The sequence below is a fragment of the Octopus sinensis genome, unplaced genomic scaffold, assembly GCF_006345805.1.
Source record: "Octopus sinensis unplaced genomic scaffold, ASM634580v1 Contig12494, whole genome shotgun sequence".
NCBI lineage: Eukaryota > Metazoa > Mollusca > Cephalopoda > Octopoda > Octopodidae > Octopus > Octopus sinensis.
Genome location: NW_021832605.1, coordinates 26,195 through 52,963, shown reverse-complemented (window position 1 = coordinate 52,963; position 26,769 = coordinate 26,195). Strand labels below are relative to the sequence as shown.

Here is a 26,769-nt window from a genome sequence, read left to right as displayed (position 1 = left end):
GTACATGTTGAATAAGATTACTATGATGTGCATCTCTGCAGTGTTTTCAAAAGATACACACAATTCCCTTACCACAGTAATCCTTGTAGGTTTCCGTGTAGAAATTAAATCCGGCACTTCCGAATGAATGTGGAATTGTTTAGTAAATCAATAAGTTCTCTCTTAATCTTCAATACAACATCGATGTACGCGTAGAAAAAATTTAAACGACTTTGCTAAATTCAAAAAACATCTTAAATAAATTATCGAAAATGAATTAGAAGTTAGTTTCTAAGAACAAAATCAGTTTTTAAAACAAGGAAAAAATAGACCGAATCTCCGTTCAAACCCAGAAAATGCTTTAAATGCATGTTTGTAATTCCCGATATGGTCGGGATTCACAGAATGATCGGGTTCAGTAGATCTTTAAAATCATAACACAGAAGATATATACTTGTTTCGACCTAAAAAACTGCACAAAACTTCGTAGGTCATCATAGTCACACCAAACTGTGGACACGAACGAAATATTCTCGCTAAAATGAGAAAAATAATACAACCCGCAGATCCTTTCCAAAAAGCGGAAAAACCTTCTTCTGCTTTAATCTTTCTTACACAATCGAAAATCCCGCCATAAGTTGTCTCCCCACTTCGGGCTGCCACTTGGAGACGAGTTTTTATGACGTCGGCAGGTGTTACAAGTCCCGCAGCAGGAGCCCCTGAACGATAAAACTTAAATAAAACAAACCTGCAATTGTTGCTGCTAATAATAAAGTAAAAATTGAAGGAACATTATCGCCTGAAAACTTATGTTTGAGATGGTTATAAAGAGGGAAATAAATGGCAGAAAATGGAATATCACGCAAAAGACAAGCCCTAGCCCCCTATTAATTTATATTCAATCAAAAATAAACTTTATAAAGTCCAATTAAGCCAATTTGTTTAATGACCTGAGCCGCAGTTAAATTAGACGTGTTTTGTAGCTGCCCTGCAACTTGCAGTCTGATTTTTACGATTTCTATCGGATTCGTGAATATTACTTGAGAAGCCCCCGCCTACCAATTTAAACATCTTAAAATGTATAAACCGAGGCTCCTGCGATAATTTCTCCGCCCAATGATATGCTTCCGTCAGATTTGTTAGTCAAAATCACGCGAATTAAATCATTAGTCTTTAAATTACAATTTTGATATCAAACACAAAGTTTTATTGCCTTTTCTGGGGCTACTCCAGCAAGTTGAGGTAATATACCCCTGTATAGTCCACGTACTCCCTCATTTCGAACTACTTTAAGAAAGCAGTCGACGCTATTTTTGTAAAATTCACGACTTTGTTCAGGAAAATGCATTTTATCAACGGAAATCCGCTGGTTCTGAATTCTCGTCTTTACAAGATCGATGGGATAGACGGTGAATGCCCCGGCCCCTGTTTAATGTATTTTCTCAACAAAACCGCCTGCGATTCCTCCAAGAATGAATATAAACAAGGCATCTCCCAGTTTAGACAATGAAGAGTTTAATTTTCCCAATTCCTTTTAATATTTGCATTTAAAATAAAAACATTGATTTTTTGTGACTGTCTATTCTCATTTTTGTAAAAATATTTTGCAAAGTGCTTAGTCTCGTTCTCGCCCTCAAGAAATCCAAGAATTCTGAAAGCTAATTGTGCTTGGGATGGAGTGAAATTATATTTGTCCATCAATTCAACTTTTATTTCCTCTAAAAATTGAAATCATTTTTTTAACTTTTTTCTTTATTCTTGATCAGCGAACCAAAAATATGAAAATTAAAAATCACAAAAATCCACGCGGAAAAGTCGTGAAAGGAAATAAATTCTTCATTCCGACAAACTTTTAGTAATAATTCACTGAATTTAGGATCAAATTCGGAAAATAAATCAGCAAAAATGTTGAGTTTTAGTTTTCCGTCAGAACCACAGAGATCTTTGTAAGTTTTTAAAATAAATAGTGGTCTATATAACTGAAATTCTATATCATGATCGAAGAGAGATTACTCACCTCTAATAGTTCACAAAATTCGTAAAAATCAACTGATCTTTCATAATTTTCACCAAAAAACTGCTTTTCAAATTCAACCTTGAGTTCTGACAACTTTTCTCCAAATAACCCTTTCCTAAACGTCACTATCGAAAGTTAAATTAATTTTATTACCATAATCTAATTCATTGCTATTCTTTGAAATATTTTTGTAGAGTATTGAGTATGGAAAATTCGGATCCCCTAAATCCTGTTCAAGTTGCAAAAAATCGTCGAAGGAGATTATCCTGGTATTCAATATTTATGGAAAGTACGTTTTTTGTAACATTTTGTTGATTTTATAGGTCATGGGAAGTCCAATAAATTCAGAAAAATTTTTCTCCGACATTATAGGCATTCCTTCTCTGTCAGTTTCAGTCGCATGCTTATTTTTTAAGAAATACAATTTACTTTACAAAATATTTCATATGCCCTTTCTTTATTCACCATTACAGAATAATTTTAAAAATCAAAATTTATTGTCAACAATAAATTAATAAGCCACAACGGCGTAATTTTTGGTTATATTGCTAATATCGTACGATCATACCACGCTATTTAATTTATTATGATAATTATTTATGCTAATTGTTAACTCAATATTTAAACTTTTTTAAGTAAAAGAAAGTGCAAAATACAGCGACCGAGATTCGCTGAAAAAGCCAGTTCTCTGGTAGTTTGTATTCAAGGAGATTTTTCTGCCAATGTCGCAGCCTTGCCGATTATTCCAGGGGTTTCGTTTCTGTACTTTTTGTCGTATCAGTACCAATCTCCACAAATTAATTATTATTATTAAACACCAAGACCACAACAAAAACCGAACAAACGTCACATGATGCCGATGCACTCAACAAGGGACCTCATCCTCGCTCGGTGTGTTTGCTGGACCTCCTTTGGCTAAAAGCAGCGTTAGGTTGACGTTTTTGTATAGCCATTGCTTTTACTTCCAGAATAATCTTCGAGAAGCTGATGGCCTTGTCGAGAGAGCTAAAGTTGTACAAATTGCAATTATTTAGTTTCGAGTTCAATATCTCCATGGCCAGTTCGGCGCATTATAATTGTATGGAACAGCAACTTTCCTGGTGACAATTTCCCTTTTGATCTTCATCGCGATCAGATTGTGGTCGCTTCTCGTTTCATAGAGGACTGACCACTCCGTAGTCGATGCAAGGGATGAAGAGCATAGAGTTACATTGAGTGACGTAGGTTTATCAGTCACTCTGAGTGGAATCCTTGTGTTCCTCGCAAGATCGTTCAGAATTGTTAAGGAGTTCAATTGGAAAAGTAAAGATTTCTCTCTCGAATGAGTTGACAGCCAAAGGGGGTGTTTCGCATTGAGGTCCCCGCATAAGATTACCCCATCGATGCGTGCCAGAATAGCTCCTTGGACAAGAACCGATCACTTCAAAGGAGACGTATATGAATTTCAGGTTATTTCTTATTAAAGTGAGCAGACCACCGTCTCCTTTCGTTTTCCGGTCCAGCCTGATAGCCTCGTAGCCCGGGAATGAGGGCGTATGATTGTTAGGAGATAGTTTGGTTTCTTGAAACTTTTTTAAGTAAAAGAAAGTGCAAAATACAGCGACCGAGATTCGCTGAAAAAGCCAGTTCTCTGGTCGTTTGTATTCAAGGAGATTTTTCTGCCAATTCAGGAGTGTGCGGAGTTCTCTGATCTTCCCTTTGATCCCGTTGATGTTTAGTTTGAGAGCCATAAATTGCTTTCTTCTTCTGCGGGCTGTGGATGTCATCCAGGTTGAATCAGTCTTAGGTAGAGTGCATCCTGGAACGAGAATATCGCCAAGGGAACGATTTTTGATGATTTTTCCCGATGGGCATTATGTGCCCCCTGAATGTTTTCAAATACGTCTGAATTGCGAGATTCAAGCGAATTGATGAACCACATAACGCCACGTTGATGATCAAATTAATATTTCCAGCCATTGACTGAACAAAGTGGGTTTTTAATTTCCTGGATTTCTTAATTCCATACTCCATGCATAAATGAAGATTTACAGATTCATTATTTTGTCGTGTCTTAGTCATTATTTCGCATTTGACCACATTTCGTCGCAAAGTGATCAAATGTTTTTTGGCTGAATTAAAGTGACTGCGCATTGCTCCATGCATTGTACAAAGATAGATTATGGCAATTCTTCGGTTCACGTTGAGTTATTTCCATGTGATGACAGAAGGTTACTCATGATGTTTTGATTAAAGCGTTTTAAAATTCCTTCTATAGGAAAATATTTTTTCTTTTATGTATTGTATCTAAAATACATTAAACTCTGCATAGATTTCGTAAAGGCAACATTGTGGAATTCTGACAAATATCCGATTGCAAAATTTTTGAAGGTCCATATAAGTAAAATAGCGATTTAAAATTTTTGAAAACTACATTTAATAGTTTATTGAAAAACAAAAATTAACATATTTCACAATTTCAAGTGACTTTCTGATTATGTAATTTTTAACAATGAAGTAGCTGTCATCACTCAGTTTTGGAGCACTTTAAAAATTTATTCCCCAGACCAAAATCAGATGAATCAGGAATAGCGTTTTGTTAACAGATTTTTACTAATCACATTGTTAAAACGATAAGCACGAAGTGTAGCTTTGAAAGCACGCTTTTTAAGAGTATATATGTGTTTGACGTCTGAAAAAACCCTTATATCGACGACCTGACCCATGATTCAAAAATTTCCATGAATTTTACGTTAAAATTAGGTTTAATTCAATTAAAAATAGTTGCATTCATCTATTTAGAATGACTAGACAGTTTTGGATTCTTTGGTCTGTACTTTTTTACTATAAAAGATAAGTGAAAATAAGACCTTTATTTAAATTAACTTTTTATAATTATTGTAGTCACTTTCGCGATGCCATGGATCATGACAAAGCTTGTGCAGCACAGGAAACAAAACGAGTAATTAGTTTATTCCATTTCCCGCGATCTTGGGCGACGTCCCGTAGTGCATCGAGATCGTCCCCGTCTTTCAATTCTTTACCAGCCCTCTTTAGGTCTCTATCCAGCGTACCCGGGAGAGTATTTCTTGGTCGCCCACGGAAACGTTGGCCTCCAGCTTCGAAATAGCGGCGTTTGCCGGTGCATCCAAATCCATCCTTAGAATGTGTCCAAACAGCCTCCATCTGCATTCGGTAATTTCGAGTGAGATTGGTTTGCTTGATGTTCTGGCATAAACTGTTCTGCTATTCAGCTTTGAATGCCACTTGGAGGCTAGAGTACGTCGGACGTGATTTCTATGGAAAGAGTCTAGGTTATCATTGTCTGTAGCGGAAAGTCCCCAAGTTCCGGCGTTATATAGAAGTATAGGCTTCACTAGTGAATTGTATAGTCGTATCCGTGTTTTTGTGCTGAGTCCTTTGCGTTTTAGCCAATTTTCCTTCAAGCTGCGTAGTGCACTGTTTGAATGTGTTTTTCGCATAATCACGTCTTGTTCGTCTCCCAATAAAGATCCGAGTTTCTTTACTTTTCTCCAATGTTCGTCCAGCTTAGACTTCTGTCTTGCTAGTTCAGTAAATTCTGTTTTCTCCACATTTACATTGAGGAACCACTCAGCAAGTCTATTTGGCATCACCTCCAGTAGGCTTTCCAGAGCGTCCCTGTCGGAGGAAATAAAATCCACGTCATCCGCGTATGCCACCACATTGATCTTTCCTTCATAGTATGGTTTTAGTTCTCTCAATGCAGCTTCCAGATATATGACAAACAGTATAGGAGATAACGGATCTTCTTGAGGTGTTCCAGATGTTGTTTCAAATAGTTTAGAGCACTTGTCTCGTACCCTGACCGATAGATAGGTTTCTGATAAAAGTGCCCTGATCATCCGAATAGAAGATTCATCAAGGAATCCTGCAAGGACTTGCATTAATTTTTGACGATTAATCGAGTCAAAAGCTCTTGACATATCAATGCCAAAAATGTATGTCGCATTTTTGAACCTTTGAATGGCGTAACAATGCCATCTATGGGTCCACACGATGTCAGAAGTCGATCTTCCTTCCCGAAATCCGCTGTGAAAAGCGGATATAAATAGTTCGGTGCGAGGTTTTATTCTTTCTAGCGTAATGATTGCAAGAACTTTCCGTATGCTATTCATAAGAATTACTGGCCTCAGATTCTCCACTTTTCCCTTAGCTTTGTTCGGTTTTTGGACAGGGACCAGTATCCCTCGTCCAAGGGGTAAATGGTTGTTTGTTTTAAACATTCCGTTGAAGAGGTCCGCGATGAGGACATATAGCTTTTCACTTCCATACTTGAGTAGCTCTGGTCCTAGTCCGTCTGGTCCTGGGCTTTTATTGTTTTTGAGTTTAGCACATGCTCTTTGTATTTCTGCAGGAGTTATTTCCAACTCCAATTTCCTTAGATGCCCGGTATATCCATCAATTTCTTTGCTGTTGGATCTAAACAGTTTCTCGAAGTGGCCGGCAATTAGTTCTGCTAATTCTGCGGAATCTGCAATTCGTCTTCCATTTTTGTCATTTATGATTAGTGGTTGTCTGTGTTTACGTCCTCGTAATAATCTGATTGCCTCATAATATCTTCCATTGTCTTTCAAGGCTTCCATGGCCTTAATCTGTATCTCAGCCTCCTTCCTTGACATATAGGAGACGCACTTCTTGATCTTCTTAATATTCGATCTTTCCCACTAAGTTTTTCTTTGATGTGCTTGTCCTCCGTATTTTAATATTGTAGCCAAATAGATTCTTGTTTCTTAACAAGGAGCGATATCTCATTTGTTCCATTTGGTGATGTGGTAACCATTTCTGTGTCCATGAGCTGTTTTTCCGCTGCTCTTCGTATTGATTCCTGGATTTGTCCCCAGAGTTTGGGGAATGGTTGATTTGTTTCCACACTTCCCAAATACGTATCAAGGCATTTCCTATAGTTATCTCCCTTTTGTTGTATTGAGAGTCCATTTAGGTCGAATTTTCTCTTTCTAAGGATATCCTGCCTCCCTTTGATATTTATTTTGTTTAGATGTTTATTCAGTGATATTCTTGCAATGACCATTTTGTGGTCACTGTCAATGTTTGACTCACCATATGACCTTGCGTCAGTGAAAAGAGCTTTGTCTTTAGATCGACAGATTACATAATCTATCTGGTTGTAAATGTTTATAAATTCGCCGGATAAATTCTTCCTAAACCCCGTCCAAGTAGTTTTGTGTCTTGCATGAATGCAGTGTTGCAAATGAATAGACCGTTTGCCTGACAAAAATCGGCAAGTAATGTTCCTGCCACGTTCCTTATTCCTCTCCCGTGTTTTCCCATAAAGGTTTCATCTGGGTTTCTTCGTAGTCCCACTTTGGCGTTAAAGTCGCCAGCAATGATAGTTATTGACGAGTGAACAAGTTCAGAATAAGCTTCAGACAGGCACGAGTAGAACAAGTCTATCTCAGTGGGGTCTTTTTCAATCCATCCACTGTGGGGTCGTATACGTTTATAATGAATAGTAAGCTTTTAGATGGGCAAAGCTTATTCATGCAGATCTCAAATACACAAATCCGATCATTTATGCTCCAACAGCGATGAACCATTGGTTTCAATTCCTTCTTTATTACAAATCCTTGGCCAAAGTGTCTGCATTCACTTCGGAATGAGATGAAGTGATAGCCCGACAGTTCCTCTTCTAATGCAGTTTTGTCTCATGTAAACATCCAACAAAGACTTTGTATCTTTTCAGATCTTCGCACAATGCTGTTCTTTTCCAAGATTTAGCGATTCCTCTGACATTAAACGAGAGTAGCAAAAAAGGTGTTAGTATCCTGCGCTTTTTAGACTCCATCCTTAAAGAACCACGTCACAAGTTCAATCAAAAAATTTTTATAAAATAAAATATAGGCAGGGAGATAAAGTAGATGATAAAAATAACTGAGCAATTAAAAAAAAATTATTTTCTTTAATTTTAAATCAAATTCAAATAATAATATTATAAATTAATTTAAATGTGTTCAGCTCGGGATGCCCTCTACGGACTCCATTCCATATCGATGGCTCTCACAGCCCGACGACGCACATTTGAAGGACTATACCTCCGCCTGACCAAAGACAACAAACTGGCCACCCGACACACTCAACTCCAAACAGCCGCCCTTGCCCAGGGAATTCCTTAACATTACTAAATTCCCAACAATTCACTCAATTCACCACCAAAATGCGTCAAAGTCTTCCCGAATCAATAATCAGGTCACCGAGGATATCTCAGGGGGCATACTTAGTGTGTTCCCCACTACAAAAACTGCAATTCAACCCCCACAAGTGTACCCTGTCAGTATAAATAGTCAGATTTGACTGGAACACTCCTAAACAACTGATAATCGTACTCGACTCAATATCTGTAGGTTTGAAGAATTCATTTTTTGCAGGATCCAATGAATTTATCCTCAGTCCTCAGACTGGCTAACTTCTTCGGACTTGTCCACGTATTTACAAGTCCATTCAGGTAGTCGGGTCACTAAAAATCAGTTGTGGACTCACTCCTTGTGTCAGTAAGTACAGTGCTGGGGCAATGGAGGTCATCCAAGTCTATTCCTGTCACGTAGAAGAACTCATTCGAGTACAATTTCACTTCCCCACTGTCTAGACTGCCAAGATTCACAATTGGTGTGTCATCGGGACTAGTTGTTCTGTACAGGCTACTGACTTGAGTGAGATCCCCTATGGGTCGACTGTTCTTGTCCTGGGTGGGCAAGTGGGGTGATTATTAGGCAATGAACGGAGAGGGATTGGGCCAGAAATTGTCTCTTTGTGTGACTTGGTTGTGAGTGTTCGAGGATGTCCTCAAAGTTGTGTTGGGTCGTTGAATGTGGCCACAGCGGCAGGGATTATTGTGCATTCTATTCTTAGAGGGATGGGAAAATGACTGCTTTTTTGCTGTTTTTTGTGTTTTTTGAGAAATAGGTGGGTGTGGTGTCGAATAAGTATGTTTTGGTGTAAAATATATATTTGAGTATTTATATTTATTTAATTATTAATTAAAATATTTTCATGGCATGTGTATTCAATAAATCGAATAGCATTTTTGTGTTAATTGACGAGCGGTAGTTGGGCTCATATTTTCCTCAATGTTAAACAATGACTCCTCCGGGCTACCCGACAAAGTGGAGAGCATGGATGCCACCAGTCCCTACCCCAAAATGGCCAATCCAGCCCCTCCGCCACTCAACTATTCTTTTCGTATGGGGAATGCTTCAGAATTTGGCAATTTTACTAATTTGAGCAACTTTTACACAACGTATATGCCACAAGTCGATTCTAACTTTATGGACTACCCGGGAAACGTGATTGTCAATCCATTTCCTCGTTCTTACCCCTCATATTACTACGACATGAAACCACCGAGAAATGGAGGGGACACAAAACCCCCCAATCTGACGTACCCCGATTATTACAGCCAGAATTCGGAGTATTCAGAGACTGATAATTCTGGGGAAATAAACACAGCAGAATTGGCCCACGAAGTGATTTCAGAACTGAAGAAACACAACATTCCGCAGGCTGTGTTCTCGTCTATCGTTCTCCGACGCAGCCAAGGGACGCTTTCGGACCTTCTGAGGAACCCTAAGCCGTGGTTTAAGCTAAAGTCGGGGAGGGAGACGTTTCGGAGGATGCGGAGGTGGATGGCCGAGCCGGAGGGGGACAGGATTGCCAAGCTGAGACATGCAGGTAGTTTTCCGGGGCTATGGTAGTTCAAATTCGGAAGGAAATCAACACGATGGGACCAATTTCTCAAAAGGACTGCGGTCGGAAAAAGCCGAGACTGGTTTTTACGGACTACCAACGACAGGCACTGACCGACGCCTTCAATCAATGTTCCAGACCTTCGAAGGAGTTTCAAGTGACTTTGTCGAATAAACTGTCATTGGAACCAAGCACGGTTGCCAATTTTTTTATGAATGCTCGGAGACGACAGATTGATGACCCCAAAAATGGGGAAAAGGAATCGTCGATGTGTGACCCTGAGACATGCCGTGTGTTTCTCAACCAAGACTGACTTGTATACATTTACTGCCTTGTTCATTCTGAGAATATTGATCTTAATTATTGGCTCTATTGATTTGCTGGCATAACAATATATTCCTGCTGTGTATCAGACTGATCAATAATGTCCTATTTTGGCGGGGTTCGGGTTAGACTGGGATGTTGATTATATTTCTGTCACTTTGTTATTTATTGAGCATGCCATTCTTCCCTGTACTTGGTGGTTTTTTGGTAGGCTATTGCCTTTTCTTCATAGTTTCGATGTAAGGTCTGCTCTCATATAAAACACTTTTCATCACTGTTAGTGGATTCTACTAACATTTTGGGTGCCTGCTTGACTTTTAGATTCATTTTATGTGTATTTATTCCCGCTAAACATTGATTTAATACTTGAAAATTAACGTTTAATCGAATAATTTAAAGACAGACTTTTACTTTCTAAAACAGCGCCTGCACACGTTTGCTCGTGTCTTTTAACCACAGATTAATTATTTTATTTACGTAAATCTGATATTTTACTACCTAGGAAGTATGACGGGTACCTGACAGAAGCAATGTTCAAATTTGCCGGCAAAATAATTCATAAATAATATTTCCAGAGATTTATTAATGAGATTCGTGCCTGTTTTAATGATTTATCTTTTTTATCAAAGCTAACCAATTGCTATTGTTTTGAAACCAATTACTTTTTCAAGTAAAATATACTTTTTGCACGTTTTATGCCAACAGTAGCTGTTAATATCTACTGTACCTCCAAAGCAGTGATTCCCAAACTTGTTTGAATTAAGACACCTTTTCTATTTTCTAAAAATTTAAGGTACCCTATTTTTTAAATAATATCTAATATTTCTGACTGAATGCATAAAGGCAACAAAAATAAATTAATGTGACATGTGCAACTGTTTTCCAATTAAATTCTGTCGCAAAAAAGAAACAATTCCAGTTTGTATCCATATTTTAAAATCAGGACTCGATTCTGGTTCCGCCAGCGCATCGGCCTATTGTTCCAACGCACACTGCGTCGCCGCTGAACTTAACTATTTTCGGTGTTAATTTTCCAATTCTAGTAGTTTTATGCAAAAAAAATTTTAATAAATAGTCTTCGGGAAAATTCATTTAGCATAATGAAAATATTCTACTAGTTGCAACCAAATGAAATTCTTAAAAAATTACAAAATTGAGATTTGAGTAAAATGAACAAAATAAGTTCTCTCTTAACACAAAAAAACGAGACAAAATTTTAACTTTTGATAACCACCTTACTTCGGTATGCAATAACAGAGATGTATTATTAGATCCCATTTTTTCATATAAAACTTTTAATAGACGTGATTTTAACTGCTGTGATTTATAGAGTTTCTCCATCTATTTCGAATTTATAGGGATCAAATCAGAATTATCCCAACCAAAATTAGAACATTTATTTTAGCTATTTAATTAGTTTCAATTAATATTACAAATTTTATTTCGCAACCAAAATCAGAATTAGCAGGAACTTTACCTTATGTTAGGATAACTGCTGCTAGAAGTCGCAACATTTCTATTTTACAGCTATATAAAATATAGAAATTTTCCATAAAACCTACAATCATGCTCTGAATGGTGAGAATTTCAAGCGAGGTTTGATATAAATTATTGAATCTTGTAAAGTTACAAACATTGAATCTCCAGTTTTTATACCTGATAATGCACAAATACATCATTATTCGGCTGTAAAGTTTTGATTTGATTTTTCTTCTCTTTATTTGCCGTTCATCAATCCCATTGAAAATATTTTCTGTGCCTGGAAAAATTTAGTTATAAGAGCTGAAGTTCAAAATGAAACTTAATTAAAAAACTGAAATACTCATTCTTGTCTCAGAACCTGCTGAGTCGCATGCACCCCTAAATCAATTGCCACAACTACTGAATGCAAAAAGATGCAGAAGTAATCTTTACTTGTGGAGACGTACCAATTCTTTTCATTCGCAGAGACCTCCAGCACCCTGGGAGGGGAGGCAATCAGGTTAGTTCAGGAGATCGGGTCTTGAATGTTCACATTCACAGGCGACGCCTGCGAATCAAGATGATTTTTTGAGCGAATATTCCTTGGAAATTTTCTCCTCTTGGCAGAACTATCTATTGTCACAGGTAAGAGACGGAACCACGCCGAAGGCGAAACCTGGAGGCGGAATTTTTCAAATTGTTTTCAAAATTAAAATTGTACACTAAAATATTTATTAAAACACTCAAATTTATTTCACTTTTTCCCCAAGTGAAAAACTAACCCTAACGCTAGCCCTAACCGTAACCCTAACTCTAACCCTAACCCTAAATGATTTTCCAATGAAAATTAAATCAACAAATTATTGTTTATTAAAAATTCCGCCTCCAGGTTCCGCCTCCGGCGTGGTTCCGCCTCTTACCTGTTACATCTATTAACCCATTATCACTTTTATTTTTCAAGTTATTTATAATTTATCAATTTGTTTCATCCGAGGGGTCTTCGCAAAATTGGTTTGTCATTTCAACCAAAGGAAGTTTCCGTAATGAATTCTTTTTGAGGCGTATGATTTTTATACCTATGCTTCACCACCATGCTTTCTAGTGTCTCCTTCATCACAAGTGCCTGAACGTACACTTCGATTTGCTTAAGTCTTTCCTGTGATGTGATTCCCACTTCAATTATGGTAATCGCATTCTTCAGCTTCTCGTAGATCAGCGTTTCTCAACGGGGTCCCCAGAATTTTATATTTTCAATATATTTTTTTAATGTAGTTCTTGGGGAAAATTTTCCCCAATTTTGAAGTTTTCGTCAAAAAAAGGGTTCTCCTTAATAAATATAACCAAGACGGACAGCTACAATTTTTATTTTTTTAATACAAAAATCAGTTAATTTTAATCGAGTGTTTTGTTTTTTTTGCATCGAACTCATAATATTTGCTTTAAATCTGAATAGATCAAGTGCATTTTCCGGAGTCTCTTGCTTAATTTAGCAGCATTGTGAATGCGCATTCCGCTTTGTTTATAACTTGTTGATCATCCAAATATTCCAGAAATTGTTTGTTGCAGTCCTCTTCATCAATACTGTTATCATCCCGGAAACTCTCAAAAATCGCATTTTCCACAATATCAGAATCAATCAGACTTTCTCCAATGTTTTCTTTTTCCCGACAGTCACATTCTAAAGCTTTTTAAAAGCAATGTTGTTTTGAAGTCTCTGTAATTTCGTCCCATGCAAATTTCGAACATGAAATAGAATCCGATATTCTGATTCCCTTTATTACTTCATCTATTTGTGTTGCAAACAAAAGAAGTATCATACGTTCTTTTCTTATTTTACAAGATCGTACTGTAATCTCATTCTTCAGCTTTCGGAGATAATCTGGCTTATTGAACTAAGCTTGGGTATCTGTCAATAATGATGTATCTACCCGTATCTCGACAAATTCTACAAAGAAAATAAATTTCCTTTATAAAAAATCAAGAACTTTATTTTGGAAAAATTTACTAAAATAACCAAAAAACACTTAATGTTTTATAGAAAAATGCTTGGTTGTATTTGTATGTCTGAGGGAAAAGAAAGAATTAATGCATAAAAGTTCTTTTAATGAATGTTGTTGTTTTTAACTTTTCTAATTTGATTGCAACAATTCTGATTTTCGTCTGGAAATCCTGATTTTGGGTAACCGGAATTTACTCACGATTTGATTATCAGGATGGATTTCTTTGCGATAAATTTACTTACGAGATAATTACCGACGGTGGATCTACCGTAATGAATTTACCTAGAACCCTGATGTTTGTCCCTACAAATCCGAAATAGATTGAGAAACCCTATAATATAATTTATCATTTTTAAAACATGATTATAAAGTATTTAAGTATTACAAATTTTAACAGCGATAGAATATTTTTAGAAACATAGGCATAATGATTTAAAATATAATGCGAGCTTGAACACTTCGGGACTACTTGCTTTATAAGGGATACTGCTTCAGCAAATTTTCCCATCATTGCTTGAGTACAGTCAGTGCAAACTTCAATACATTTTCCCAACATAATTCCTGAGAAATGATATAATCATCGATTGCGTTGAAAATCTCTGGACTAGTTTTTTCATGAGATTTACAAAATAAAAATTCTTCGTGGATTGTAGAATCAAATAGCTAACAAAAACTAATAATATTGGTAATCGTTCAATATGACTCGTTTTGTCTTACTAAATAGAAAAATAATTTTTTGAACAGGAAAATACTTGGTCTTCAATATTATCGGAAAGATTATCAATGCGTTGTTTTACAATGTTGTTAGAAAACTGAATCGAATTATTTTTTTGAGAATTATCATTTCCATATATGAAAAATAACATTTTTATAAGACAAGGTTTTATTAAATATTCCGCTATAAAGTAGGCTTCTCCATTTTGTCCAATAATATAACTTAGCTAAGATAAATTAAAAATATAATGAATTTCATAGAATACTTCAGTGGCTTTTAAACCTTCATCTTTTGTGAAGATCATCTTGAAAATAAGATGCATCTTTTTTCCAGTTATTTTTGTCTTATCGACACAATTTGATGGCGGATGATAAATTCTGAGTCCGCAAAATCATATGCAAATAAACTATTAAACAAGGAAAGGGGATAATTAAAGAACATACGAAGCCATAATGTTAAAAATAAATAAATTTATAAATGTCACGACCAGAAAGAATCCTCGTCCCTCCACGACGACCTGAAATTCCTCCCAGAACTCCTCCTATCTTCCACAAAATGGTCCTCCGAGAGCCGATTCAGCACCTCCGGAACCTCCTGTCCAGCATGGTTGAGTAACTGCCATACAAAGACACACCCACCTCCACAATTCGACCAACAACTCCCCGTTCAGGTTGTCCCACAAAGGACAGGGAAATCCCCTTCTTTCCAGCCCGACCAGTACGCCCAATTCGGTGGACATAAAACTCAAAGTCCTTAGGGAAGTCGTAGTTAATGACCACGTCAATCCCCCCCACAATATCTGCACGTGACCACCACACACTCACCCAGTCCTCGAGCAGCCACATTCGAGGCCACCAGAATTTTAGTGGCCTGTCCACTCTTCACATTCGAATAACTCGCCAGGACGGACTGTCGGTACTGCTGAGACTTATCCCCGTGGAGTGCGGCCGCCTTCAGTCTGTTTCTACACAGGAGAGTGGCCAGACGGTCACAGGACATCTTGGTCTCACAAAATACAAGAATTCGAGGCACATTGGCCTGCTCACTCCTCAAGAATTGTAACAATCTGATAATAAACAAATCAAACTTTGTGTTCTTGTCACTGTATGACTGATAGGACTCAAACAACTGAGTAATGTCTGGATTGCATGTGACTTCCCCTCCCCCAACAGTGAGCATCACATAATCCCCCGCAAAGACATCCTTAGCCAGTGCCCTGATCTCCCTAGGCCATGTAGCACTCCACATCATCACTTGTCGGTCAGGCTAATATAGAGAGGACAACAAACTCGAATAAAGTGGAGAATGCCTTTGAGTTGTTGGTAGAAACCCATTTGTAGCATATGGTCAGCCTCGTCCAACACAAGCATGTCCACAGCAGAGAGAGATATGTCCCCCGAGTTGATGTAGTCGAATAGTCGGCCAGGAGTGGCAATCAGGAGGTCAGACCTCCCTGCAAATATGTCCCCCAATTGCCTGCTCCTGTTCATTCCCCCATAGGCCAGACACACACTCATTCCTCTCGGCAGAATAGAACGTGCCACTCTCTCCACTTGCAAGGCAATTTCCCGTGTTGGGACAACCACGAGGGCCTGAGGTGAGGGGGACAGTCATACCGCGAAACCGTTGTTTTTACCGGCATTTCTGGTCTCCTGGATGAGTCTGATGGCAGGAAGGAGGTACTGCAGTACTGACAGACCAGCCAACCGAAATAGTCTTCCCTGAGCCGGTCTGGGCAATGCCGACGAGACTGTCCCCCCGCATTGTGATGGGGAGGGAGACTGCCTGGATGGGAGTGCAGTCTTCTATCCCCTGCTTCCTCAGTTTGCCGTCCACCTCGTCTGGACTAGTCACGGAAAGGGAAATACCGTTGAATGACAGGTCGGTGAGTTTTTGGGCCAGGAATGGGCTTTTTACTCCATCGAGTTCTATTTCGTGTTTTTTGAGATAGTCTTGGATGTACTGTGGGGAGAGGGAACTGACGGACTCGGGGATGGTCAGTGGAGGGATTATTCGGGGAGATTTATCCTTGGCCTTCCAGTCGATCAAAGTCGAGTTTTTGACATCGAAATAGTCGGTATACTGCTTCCTGCTACGTCTATTATATTGGCTGCAGATTTAACACATTAAATTATACTAATATGAGGCGATTGTTCTGATATTCAACAAAGTGGTGTTTAACAAACGGCGTGCCAACATGAGTAAAGAAGACTCCTCATTTAAATGTTTTATGACCTTTGGTTAACCAATTTATTTTAATTAAATTCTCAGAGATTCAAATTAGAAAAATATTTGAAATAATCAAAATGGTATTTACATAAGAATTCCATTCAGGCAATCAATTTGACAGACTATTGTCTCTCCAAATTCCTCTCCAAACAAATACCAAACAGTCCTTCAAAAACCAGCCAAATACCGCCAAAAAACCGCGAGGTTAACCACCAATAAATTTAAAAATTTTATTAAAAGAAATCCATTCATTTAAAATATTTGTTTATAAATTTTTTAAAGCGAAATCTCTTTTTCTTCTTAGCCGGAACGACCCCATTGGTCTGCTCGTCCTTCACAGAATTAATCATTTTGTGGACCGTGAGGAACACCTCGTCCACATTAAGCCGTGATTTGGCAGAAGTCTTGATAAGAACCAGTCCCCACCTGTCCACAAAGCTCTGAGCCTCACTGACGGCATCCTCATAGTCCTTGTTGTCCAAATCGAGGAGGTCAATCTTGTTGAGTGCCACCACCATGGGGATTTGACGACTGTCCGTGTCAGAGTGGGACATGAGGATATTATTGCGGAATTCCTCGAGGGAGGCCACACTTTTGGGGTTGTCCACTGAACAGACGAGGATAAAACCCTCCCCATTGATGTACAGCTGTTGTGTGCTGGACACAAAGATCTCCTCCCCGGCTGTGTCGAACACGTCAATGTTCTCTGATTCCAATATTTTCCTGTAACAATCGCCCTTGGTTGGTTCATATTTGTCCACGAACTGGGGTTAGAGGGAGAATTACCTCGTTGTAGATGAATTGGAGGGTTAGGGATGACTTTCCTACTGCTCCTTGTCCCACGATTGTGATGTTGTTGGTTCTGGGTGTTGCTTTGGCCATTTCTAAGGGTATTAGTTATTACTTAGGTTAAACATCCTATTTCACTACGTTAAACAATACTAATAATATTTTATTACTTTATTAGAAATTAAATATCTTTATTTAAACACGTACATAAATTTAATAATTTCTTAAAATGGTTTTTTAATTAATAACTGAAAAAATCACTTATGACACCAATTGCGAAATTAACCTTATAATTGATGCGCAATTAATACTTCATTTTATTAAAATTATATTTTATTAAATCTGGTTTTATTAAATGTTAAATCTGCAATAATTTTCCACCTTCTTTGGCTTCTCCCCCAGTCGAATCTGAGCCAATTCTGCCATAACATTCGACAAAATAGTCCGCAGATGAACTTCAATTCGCTTACAATTCTTTGTTTTCTAAAATCAGTCACTGAGGACTACAATCTGCTCTTCGTTCAGCAGGATCGTGATTTTTCGAATCCTCATCTTCAAGTCCCTGATTTGGTTCCTCAAAACAGTCATGCTCCTTCCACCATTCGTCTATTAATTTAGCTATTTTAAGCACATATTTTCCATTTTGTTGTTTAAAATCAGTTCCCGAAAGATGATAGTCCTGTTTTAGCAACTTTATGTGTTCATTCAGATTTTCTCCTTCGTTTTCCGCCTTTCTAAACCTCTGTCTCCAAATGTCTGTTTCTCTCACTTGTTGGGACAGTCCCAGTTCTTGTAGTGTGCTGGCCAGTTTGCGAGAAGGCTGGTCTACTCCTGACATGACAAACACAACTTTTATTTTCCAGTGTTTCTGCGAGTTCTTTGAGCGTGTCCAGGACTTGTGTCTGTTTTGTGTTTTCCTCTCGTAGACGAAGAAGGTCATTGAGAGCCTCGGCCTCCTCTTTCCCTTCCATTTCTGAGTCTTCAGAGAAATGCCTTTTCGTGGATTTCTCGTTTTCTTCAATTTCCGTGCTTAAGTTTGGGATAGGGAATTACCAGACGGTCTCCGAGGACTCCTCGCGGTGTTGTGAATTCTCCTTATTTCGTCGATTTAGTTCTGCACTGTCACATATTGATGAAAATGGTGTTCTCTTGGTTCTTTGTTGCCCAGTGATTGATATTTCGTGCTGTTTTGAATTCTCCTTCCGTCGTCGATGTAGTTCTGCACTGTCACATATTGATGAAAATGGAGTCCTTTTGGTCTCCTGTTGCTGAGTGATGAAAATCTCCTCCTCTTCACTCCATTCGTTCGATTTAGCAATTGTCGGCAGGGCAAATGTTGTGACTTGGTAAAACATGGCAACTAACCTCGGTTTTCCATTCGACTGGCACGTGAATTGAATTGCTATGTTGAGTAAAATAGTACTAACCACTTTCCCGTCATTTGTTGGAACGAACATTACAAATATTTCGCGGTTAAATGGAGAATCGTTGATGAATTGGTATAATTTGAACTGCGTTTCCTGACAGTCCCTAATCTGAGACTTACTCAGGTAGAATGACCAGAGAGAAAGCCCTGCCCACGTTTTTAAGGAATTTAAAGTTTTTTGAGACTAATTTGTTGCTGTTTATTTCATTTCTCAAATCGTGGAGTGTATAAGCAATGTTCATCCTGTCTTAGTGCCAATAACAATACTTAATAATTCCAAGGGATTTGGCGAACTTGGAAAACTTCAAATGAGCCAAATTAAGTTCAAAGTCCCAGCACTGTATTGGCCAGTCATACAGATGGAACTCTTCCACCTACAGTCAACTGAGTGATTTACATTTATGGATAATTTCCGACGGATATTCACTGATCTTCTAGCAAATTTGGACATGTACATAAAACGCGAATTTGTTCAAATATAGTTAGTTGTAAACGCGAGTTGACAGATGATTTAACATTCTGATTCCATTGTGTTACTCGACTTTACCACAAGCACGTAATTGATGGGTGGTAAACGTAATGTCCACAATTAGGTCACCTAGTCCTCATGAAAGGTCACTTTGAACTAAAATCGTCCATTAATTATTAACAAAGCACATAATTACTTCTCATAAACTAGTTAAATAGTGTTTAGATTAAATTTTGGTTTTTAATTTGTGTTTTGGAGTTGTTTGTGGTTGCATTCTTCTGGGACTTTTGAATAAATCCATTTTTTAATAAACAGGAAAAATAAGGTGAGAGTGGATTGGAATGTTTCGAGAATTTATAGCATACAAGAGAAGGTGGCACAAGCAAAATATTTTTACTAACGTTGTTTTGCTGTAACTACAAACTGATCTCTCAGTCATGTCATTTAGTTATGAACAAGTTAACATATTTCTGAGGCTTGGTCTAGAAATAAGCCATTTCCGTCGCCATTTTTGTAGTCCATTGGTATTTATAAAGCTGGAATGGTGCAATAAGATTTCAATGTTTGTTATAAATGGTATGAACAGTCGGACATATTACTCTATTGCAGAGGCATTGGAAATAATTCGGATTGGTCTAAGAAGTTCTAACGGAATGTTCCTATTTAAAGGCTACTAGATTTTAGCCCAGTTTGCTAAGATATCCACCTCTGGGATATCCCGAATTTATTTTTAGTTTTTTTAAAACAGATTCCAGTTTCTATGTAGACTTGCGGAACAAAGCATAATTTAGTTACTTTCAAATTTAAAAAGTAAGTAAAATAAAATATTAAAAAGATAATATGACTGTTAGCAACACTTTTTCCTGTCATTCACAGTCGGGTCGACAGGAGGCAGTCTGGGAGTCACGCCTGAATTTCCCGAGTCGACAGCAACCCTCAGCACTAAGCAACCACCACCTCACCGACCGTCGATCACTCTCCTGTTAATCTCAGCTGCTATTTGAAGAAAGGCATCCTCAACTTTATCTCCACTAACAAACACTAACCAACAAACATACTATTTAGCACTTGTTTCTAAAAACTCAAATCCTTCCAAATAAAAAATAATAATTAACCATTTTCTTGAGCCAGCTGTTTGGCCTCATCGGTGGAGACCTGCCTTTGAGCCTCGAGGTCAGACTTGTTCCCCACGACGAGGACGACCTGAAAGTGACCCCACACACATACAGTCTCCGGTTCTGCCAGATTTCGGACATCGGTGATCCAATTTATCACGTTGGTGTAGGAAGGCCGACTAAGGTTGCCCACCAAGCAAACTTGGAGATGTCGAACACCACAAGTGCCCCTGCTGATCCACGGAAATAGCTTCTGGTGACTGCCCCAAACCTTTCCTGTCCCGCGGTGTCCCAAATTTGTAGTTTGACCGTAATTCCGTCAAATTCCGCAATTCTAGAGGCAAAGGACACTCCGACTGTGTGTGACGTCACATCGGAGACTGGGATGGGAGGAGGGGACTACATTTTTTGTTGGTAAATTGGTTGACGAGACTGGACTTGCCTACATTGGAGTCCCCGATTGCTATAAACTTGTAGGTGTACTGATAATTGAACATTCCAACAAAATTCCACTAAAACAATATGCAATAATATATTATTATAATATATTATAATTAATTGTGTTAAGTGGATGTATTTAATGAAATGCAAAATAACTCTTTTACGACGACTATCCTCCCGGATAATAAATATTGGAATAATAGCCCACGTGGACGCTGGCAAGACCACCTTGACTGAACAAATCCTCTACCTGTCCAAGGCCATCCCCCACTCAGGCACAGTCGACCGAGGGACCACCACCACCGACTTCCTGGGGGAGGAACGTCGTCGTGGAATAAGCATAAAATCCTCCCTTGTGAGTTTCCACTGGCGAGGAGTGGATATCAACCTACTCGACACGCCTGGTCGGTCTCTTTGATCTCACATTAGGCCACGTGGATTTCAACTATGAGGTGGAATGTGCTCTGAGTGTGATGGACGGGTGTGTCCTCATCCTCGACGCCTCCAAGGGAGTCCAATCACAGACAGTCCAAGTATGGAGACAGGCACTCAAATACAATCTCCCATGTCTCGTCTTTATTAACAAAATGGACAAAACTACTGCCAATTTCCCCTCCTCTCTCCAATCCCTTCAGGACAGACTGGGGTACTCATCCCCCTCATCCTAGAATGGTCCCCGCAGTCCTCAAACAGCCTTATAGAGGAGTGGATGGACGGGTACACCTCCTCGACGTCCTCACAGTCAGATTTGGTTATTTCCTTGTAGGCGGACAGTCCCTATAAGGACAGTCTCCTCAGTTTGTTGGCGGAGTTGGACCATCATTTTTGTAGTCTGTTGATGGAGGACTCGATTGGGGGAGGAGATGTGATGGATTCACTTTCTAAGGCTGTCAAATGTGCGAAGGTGTTTCCTGTGGTGGGAGGAGTGGCCTCGAAAGGAGTGGGGGTGGCACAATTGTTGGATTCCCTCGTCGATCTCTTCCCACAATCCTCCCAATCGACCAACATTTTGATGGAAAAAATAAATTCCGTCCATCAAAAGGGACTGGCTCTCTACGTTTATAAGGTCGGGTATTCCCAACTGCATGGAGGGTTTCTGGCACATGTCCGCGTTCTCGGGGGAGGTGGCCCTATTTCGGGGACCCAACTGAAGAATGTTTTGAAAAAAGAGCGACTGTTTTGTTGGAGGAGGGCGGAAGCTGTCAAAATTAGTGCGGGGAGGGTTTTTAATGTTTTTGGTGACGAGTTTGTGCCAGTCGACTCAGAAAAAGACGTCGTTTTTTGTTCTCTGGCAATTCCCGATGTTTTGGAGTTAATCCAGCCATAGATCTGTGCAGGCGACGTGGTGAGCACAGTGAAGGTCCCCGACTCGGATATTCTTCAATTCCTACCACGGCAGCCTCCCCGTCCATTCCTCGCCCACATTGAAGCAGAGGATTCGGCCTCTGACCGTAAACTAGTGGAGGCACTCAGAAATGTGGAACGGGAGGATTCGTCGATTCGGGTGTTTGTGGATGAGGAGGACATCATTGTTGAGGCAGTCGGGCCTCTCCATTTGGAGGTTGTTCAAAACTCCATTTGGGAAGCTCGTGGACTGCAGTCTAGAATAGTCAGGACTCGAATTTCCTACCGCGAATGTCTTCTGCCTGTCGATGTGATTCGCCCAACGTGGCGGGCCTGTAAAAGACTGGGGGGAGTGGAGCAGTGGGTGGTCATTGATATTCGCATCTCACACACGGGGGATGGGAAGAACTGCCTCACATTCTCCCCTGATTTGACAATACAACACCAACAGGCACTCAAACATGGATTTAAAGTAGCACTCGACGCTGGTTTGTGGCTGTTGAGGACAGTTTAGGGCCTTTAATGGGTTGCCCAGTGGAAGGAGTGGTTGTCCAAGTCATGTCCTTTTCTTCCTCGAAGGATTGTCTCGTGAGTTACATTTCGAATACTTTCACCTCCTACTTGTCTTGTTCCTTGGAGGATTTAGAAATGGCCTTGCAGGAACCTCATCAGGAGTATGTGGTTGCCTCGGACTTGGGCATTTCAGATTTTCTGTGAGAGGACGCACGTGGACTGTGTGTTGGCAGACGTGGTAGCACGGAGAGGGACTACAACCAACGTCCACTATTCGGACAAGGAAGGTGTGAGAGTGGATTGTTCCATCCCTTTGAGAGAGACTTCCACTTATGCTGATAATGTGAGGTCTCTCACTTCAGGAATGGTGGAGTTGAATTGTGTGGGCTGTCGGTATCTCCCCGTATCTGCAGATGAGCAGACCAGAATAATTGATTCGACTCGCTAATTCATTTTTTTAGTTATTAATTCACAAATTATTATTTGCATAAAAATAAAACTAGCCAATAACTGATTGTAGTGATGTCAATAAATGGCCTGTTCGTCATAATAAATTAACAAACAGGAATGAACAAATTAAATATTGACCAAATTAATATAGTTAGTTCACGGCTGTGCATACTTTGAGGTCCATTGCCTGGCCAGTCGCTCATATTCTCTGTGGTTAGTCTTGTACAGGTGGGCAATCTCGGGAACCAGTGGGTCGTCCGGGTTTGGGGTCTCCAACATTGATAAAATCGACAATAACACTATTTATAAAATAAATAATATTATAAAATAATAATAATACAAATAAAACCTTTGGAAATGGTGAGAGCGGCCGACCACTGTTCTCTGAGAGTGTCCAGGCAGATGGATCCGTGGGAGTTTATGTTCGGATGGTAAATTTGGGTCACAAAGTGGATCTTTGGTGGCTTGTAAGGATAGTCGGGCGGGAAATTTATTTTAAGTTCGAATTTGCCGCCCGCGTAGAAACTGCCAGGCTAAACAACCGTGATGACAATAGGGAGTACAGGGGGCATGATGTAGGCTCTCCAAGTGAAGACTACTATAAGTCACTATTCAGCTACCATCGTCTGAGTCAACTGGGCCTGCAGTGCATAAATCTGGGGGATCTTTCTTCATCAGGTTAATCTCCTAGTTTTATGTCCCCTTGCTAGTTACTGTACCTTAATTATCCGATTTCTAGCCGTACTGGAACACTTTTTGCTCATTAACGTGACACACTAAAGAATATGCGAATAATATTATAAAATAAATGTTAAATGTATTTAACAGTTAATAAATTAATAAATCTAATTAAAATGCAGATATTAAAAAATTAATCTTCAACGTCCTATCATAGAACAAACAAGAATTACTTCCAGTGAATGCCACTGAGCAATGGGCCGTCTTGGGTTGGCCAGCATGTCATTCCACTGTCTTTGGGGGATCCCCTTTGCCCGCAGTCCGAGGACGACCTTCCCGATGGGGTCGGAGTTTCCTATTCGATCATAGTCGACGACAGTCACACAAACTGATATTTTCTATAAGAATCAAACAATCTTTCAACCTGAATTTCCTCCAAAGGAATCTCAAAAGTGAAGGACTCGTTGTAGTATGGATTGAGGGTGCACTTTTTGATGGTCGTCTTCTTCTTCTTTATTCGTTTTCCGTTCGAAATGATCCCAATTTTGACATACGGGTCTTGAATGGTCATGTTTCCCAACCTGACAGTCCGGTCACGTCCATTTTTTTGAGGTTTTTGGCCTCGAGGATCACAATGGTGAACTTTCCCGTGGTCGGCACATAGCGAATTGAGAAACAAATATCTCCCAGTTTTTCCTACTGTTTTCTAAACAAAATACCGCGATCTTGTCGATGGGAATCAGGTTTCTCCACTCTTTGAACTGAGTTGACAAATCAACGGAATTTAATGGCACAAAAACTTGGCCAATTTTGTCGTGTTTTGAAAAACGGTCGTAGTCGTACACACAAAACACCAACGTTTGTGTCCCCAATTCGTTGTAAGGGATCTAATTTTAGAGTAAAATTACCTTGAAAATGAAATACTCGTCAAAAACTGCACTGAGGGTTTTGCGGTGGACTTTAGTCTCGAATTTCTTTTTTTTGTCAGGCATCGTGTAGAGTTTTACGTAGGGATCGGAAGTGCCACTCAAATCCATTCCAGGAATGTCCTCGATAGCTAAAACCCCCACATTTAACTGTGGAGTCATCACACTGAAGGGACCTCGGACGCTGTAATGTTATAGTCTAGTGAGAAGTTTAGTCTTCCGACGAATTCCGTGGGGGTCTCGGGAACCACCTCCTTTTCTTCCTCGGCTTCGTCGACGGATTCTGTCAGAATGTTCAGTTCCGTGTCATCCTTGGTCTTTTTAGGGGACATATTAACCTGGACATTCTGTGACAGTCCGATTGTCTGGAAAAACTTGAGTTTTTTCTTTCCAGTCTGTTTTTTGGGTCTTTTTTTGCCGAATAGTTTTCTGCAGACCCACCACAGAAGAGAGAGTACCACAACCCCGACTACGAACACCAACAACACTACTCCCCACGCCGGTACTAGAACTATAATCACGTGGTTAACTTTTCTTCACAAAATGAATTATTTCGTCAGAGTAATTTGTTTGGTTGTAAGACATACCGCCCAAGAAACAAAATTTTGCTGTTTTACTTAATTCTGCATTTACTGCTAATTATATGCGCAAATAAATCGCCGATTTTCTCGGGTCTTTTGCACCCAAAATTTACTATTTGAATTCTTTTATATAAAGAGATCGACAAGGAGGCAAATTGGTGAATTGGGTGTCCCTGTTAACTTTATTGATGGAATTGGAAATCAATTAATTAAGATTGCCTCAGTTCAATTACCACTAATTTGTTTCTGTCGTTCAATAATGTTTATTTATTCCACTTTTGGGTGTCAATTTTTGTTTCTATTTGATTTCACGTGCTAAATTGTCAAGCTACCTGAAAAAATAACAAAAATTATGTTTCCAAGACATGCACTTTAGTTCTTCTAAATTGATTAAAAAATAATCAACTAGAGATCAACGATTCAGGCAAGAACTAAAATTAGAATCTAATCCCAAATCTTATTTTTCATAAAAAATTATATTTTTTGTTACAACTTTCAAATAGCGAAGAGAAACGACTATAATTAAGTCGCATTGAGTTTATAATCATACCAGTTATGTAATGGCTAATCAACAAACTATAAAACTTAATTGAATAGAGTATTTTCGTTGCAGAACATAACTCAATGTGTTCCCACTGCATGAGATAGAAGAAGACCGTCGATCACTAGATATGAGAAGATGTTACATGAGGATTATGTTATGAAGTAGTCATATGCACCCACCTTCATTTTTGTCAGGAATTTGGACTCAAGAATGATAAAAAAACTCAAAACACATTCGGTAGAATTTGTATCGGAAAATGAGAAGGTTGAAATCAGAGTGAACACATTTATAAAGACCGACATCGTTATGGAACATAACAAGGCCGATTTATTTGTTTTCGGCAAGATAAGGAATCAAATTTTGTTGGTGGAAGTTGGGATAACATTTTTCCAAAACTTACAGCAAGTGGTGATCGAAAAAATGAGAAGATATCCTACCTAAAGAGCTGGAATTAATCTAACATGAAAGAGTGAAAATAATGCCTATTGTATTAACATGGGATGGGCTGGTTACTCCAAAATTTCTACAATATGCACGTTCGCTTAACATGAGTGAGAGAACGCATGCATACATTCAATCATTCACTAGGGGTAGTTGGAATGTCAAACTACAGAATTATAAATGTCGAGATAAAATCTCCTCGTCAAAAAAAGTTAGCACCTATGGATAAGTATAAAAAATGAATGATCTCCTCCAGTAAGTGTGATAGAAAACTGTTGCTTACCACAAGCTAACGTTCATACAGCAGTTGAAATAAATATTGTCAATCGATCATTCACTTCGACCGTGTAAAAAAGATTCCTCATTCTAAACTAAATCTCTTCTTAATGAAGTGTCTTTGGTAGATACGTGTATCAATGAGAACCCACCTAACTAACTCGAGTAAATTTCAACAGTGGTTATAATACTGAGTATGATTGTATGATATCTACTTTTAAATTATTCCATATAATCAAATAAAGATATGAACACAATCTAAATTGATGAGCTCATCTTTAAACAAACCTAGATTATATTTTGGCCCAAATTTTCATTTGTCATCAAATATG

The 26,769-nt window shown here is 38.9% G+C and overlaps 2 protein-coding genes and 2 pseudogenes across 2 annotated transcripts; all 4 read right to left on the bottom strand.

The window, feature by feature from the left end:
* Positions 1 to 282: 282 nt before the first annotated feature.
* LOC115229359 (calcium-binding mitochondrial carrier protein Aralar2-like) lies at positions 283 to 3,726 on the bottom strand. The gene is given in 6 exon segments (XM_029799722.1): positions 283 to 720; positions 723 to 863; positions 894 to 1,034; positions 1,067 to 1,150; positions 1,997 to 2,121; positions 3,234 to 3,726. Coding segments are annotated over 6 exon segments (1,422 nt in total).
* Positions 3,727 to 20,003: 16,277 nt separating this feature from the next.
* Positions 20,004 to 21,789, bottom strand: LOC115229358 (annotated as a pseudogene).
* Positions 21,790 to 23,119: 1,330 nt separating this feature from the next.
* LOC115229357 (ubiquitin-conjugating enzyme E2 11-like) lies at positions 23,120 to 23,580 on the bottom strand. The gene is made up of 3 exons (XM_029799720.1): positions 23,555 to 23,580; positions 23,341 to 23,524; positions 23,120 to 23,290 (listed from the first exon to the last, which is right to left on the bottom strand). The coding sequence occupies exons 1-3, from the start codon at positions 23,561 to 23,563 to the stop codon at positions 23,148 to 23,150; spliced, it is 336 nt and encodes a 111-aa protein (XP_029655580.1). The 5' UTR covers positions 23,564 to 23,580; the 3' UTR covers positions 23,120 to 23,147.
* A 468-nt stretch (positions 23,581 to 24,048) lies between these two features.
* Positions 24,049 to 24,757, bottom strand: LOC118761346 (annotated as a pseudogene).
* Positions 24,758 to 26,769: the final 2,012 nt, after the last annotated feature.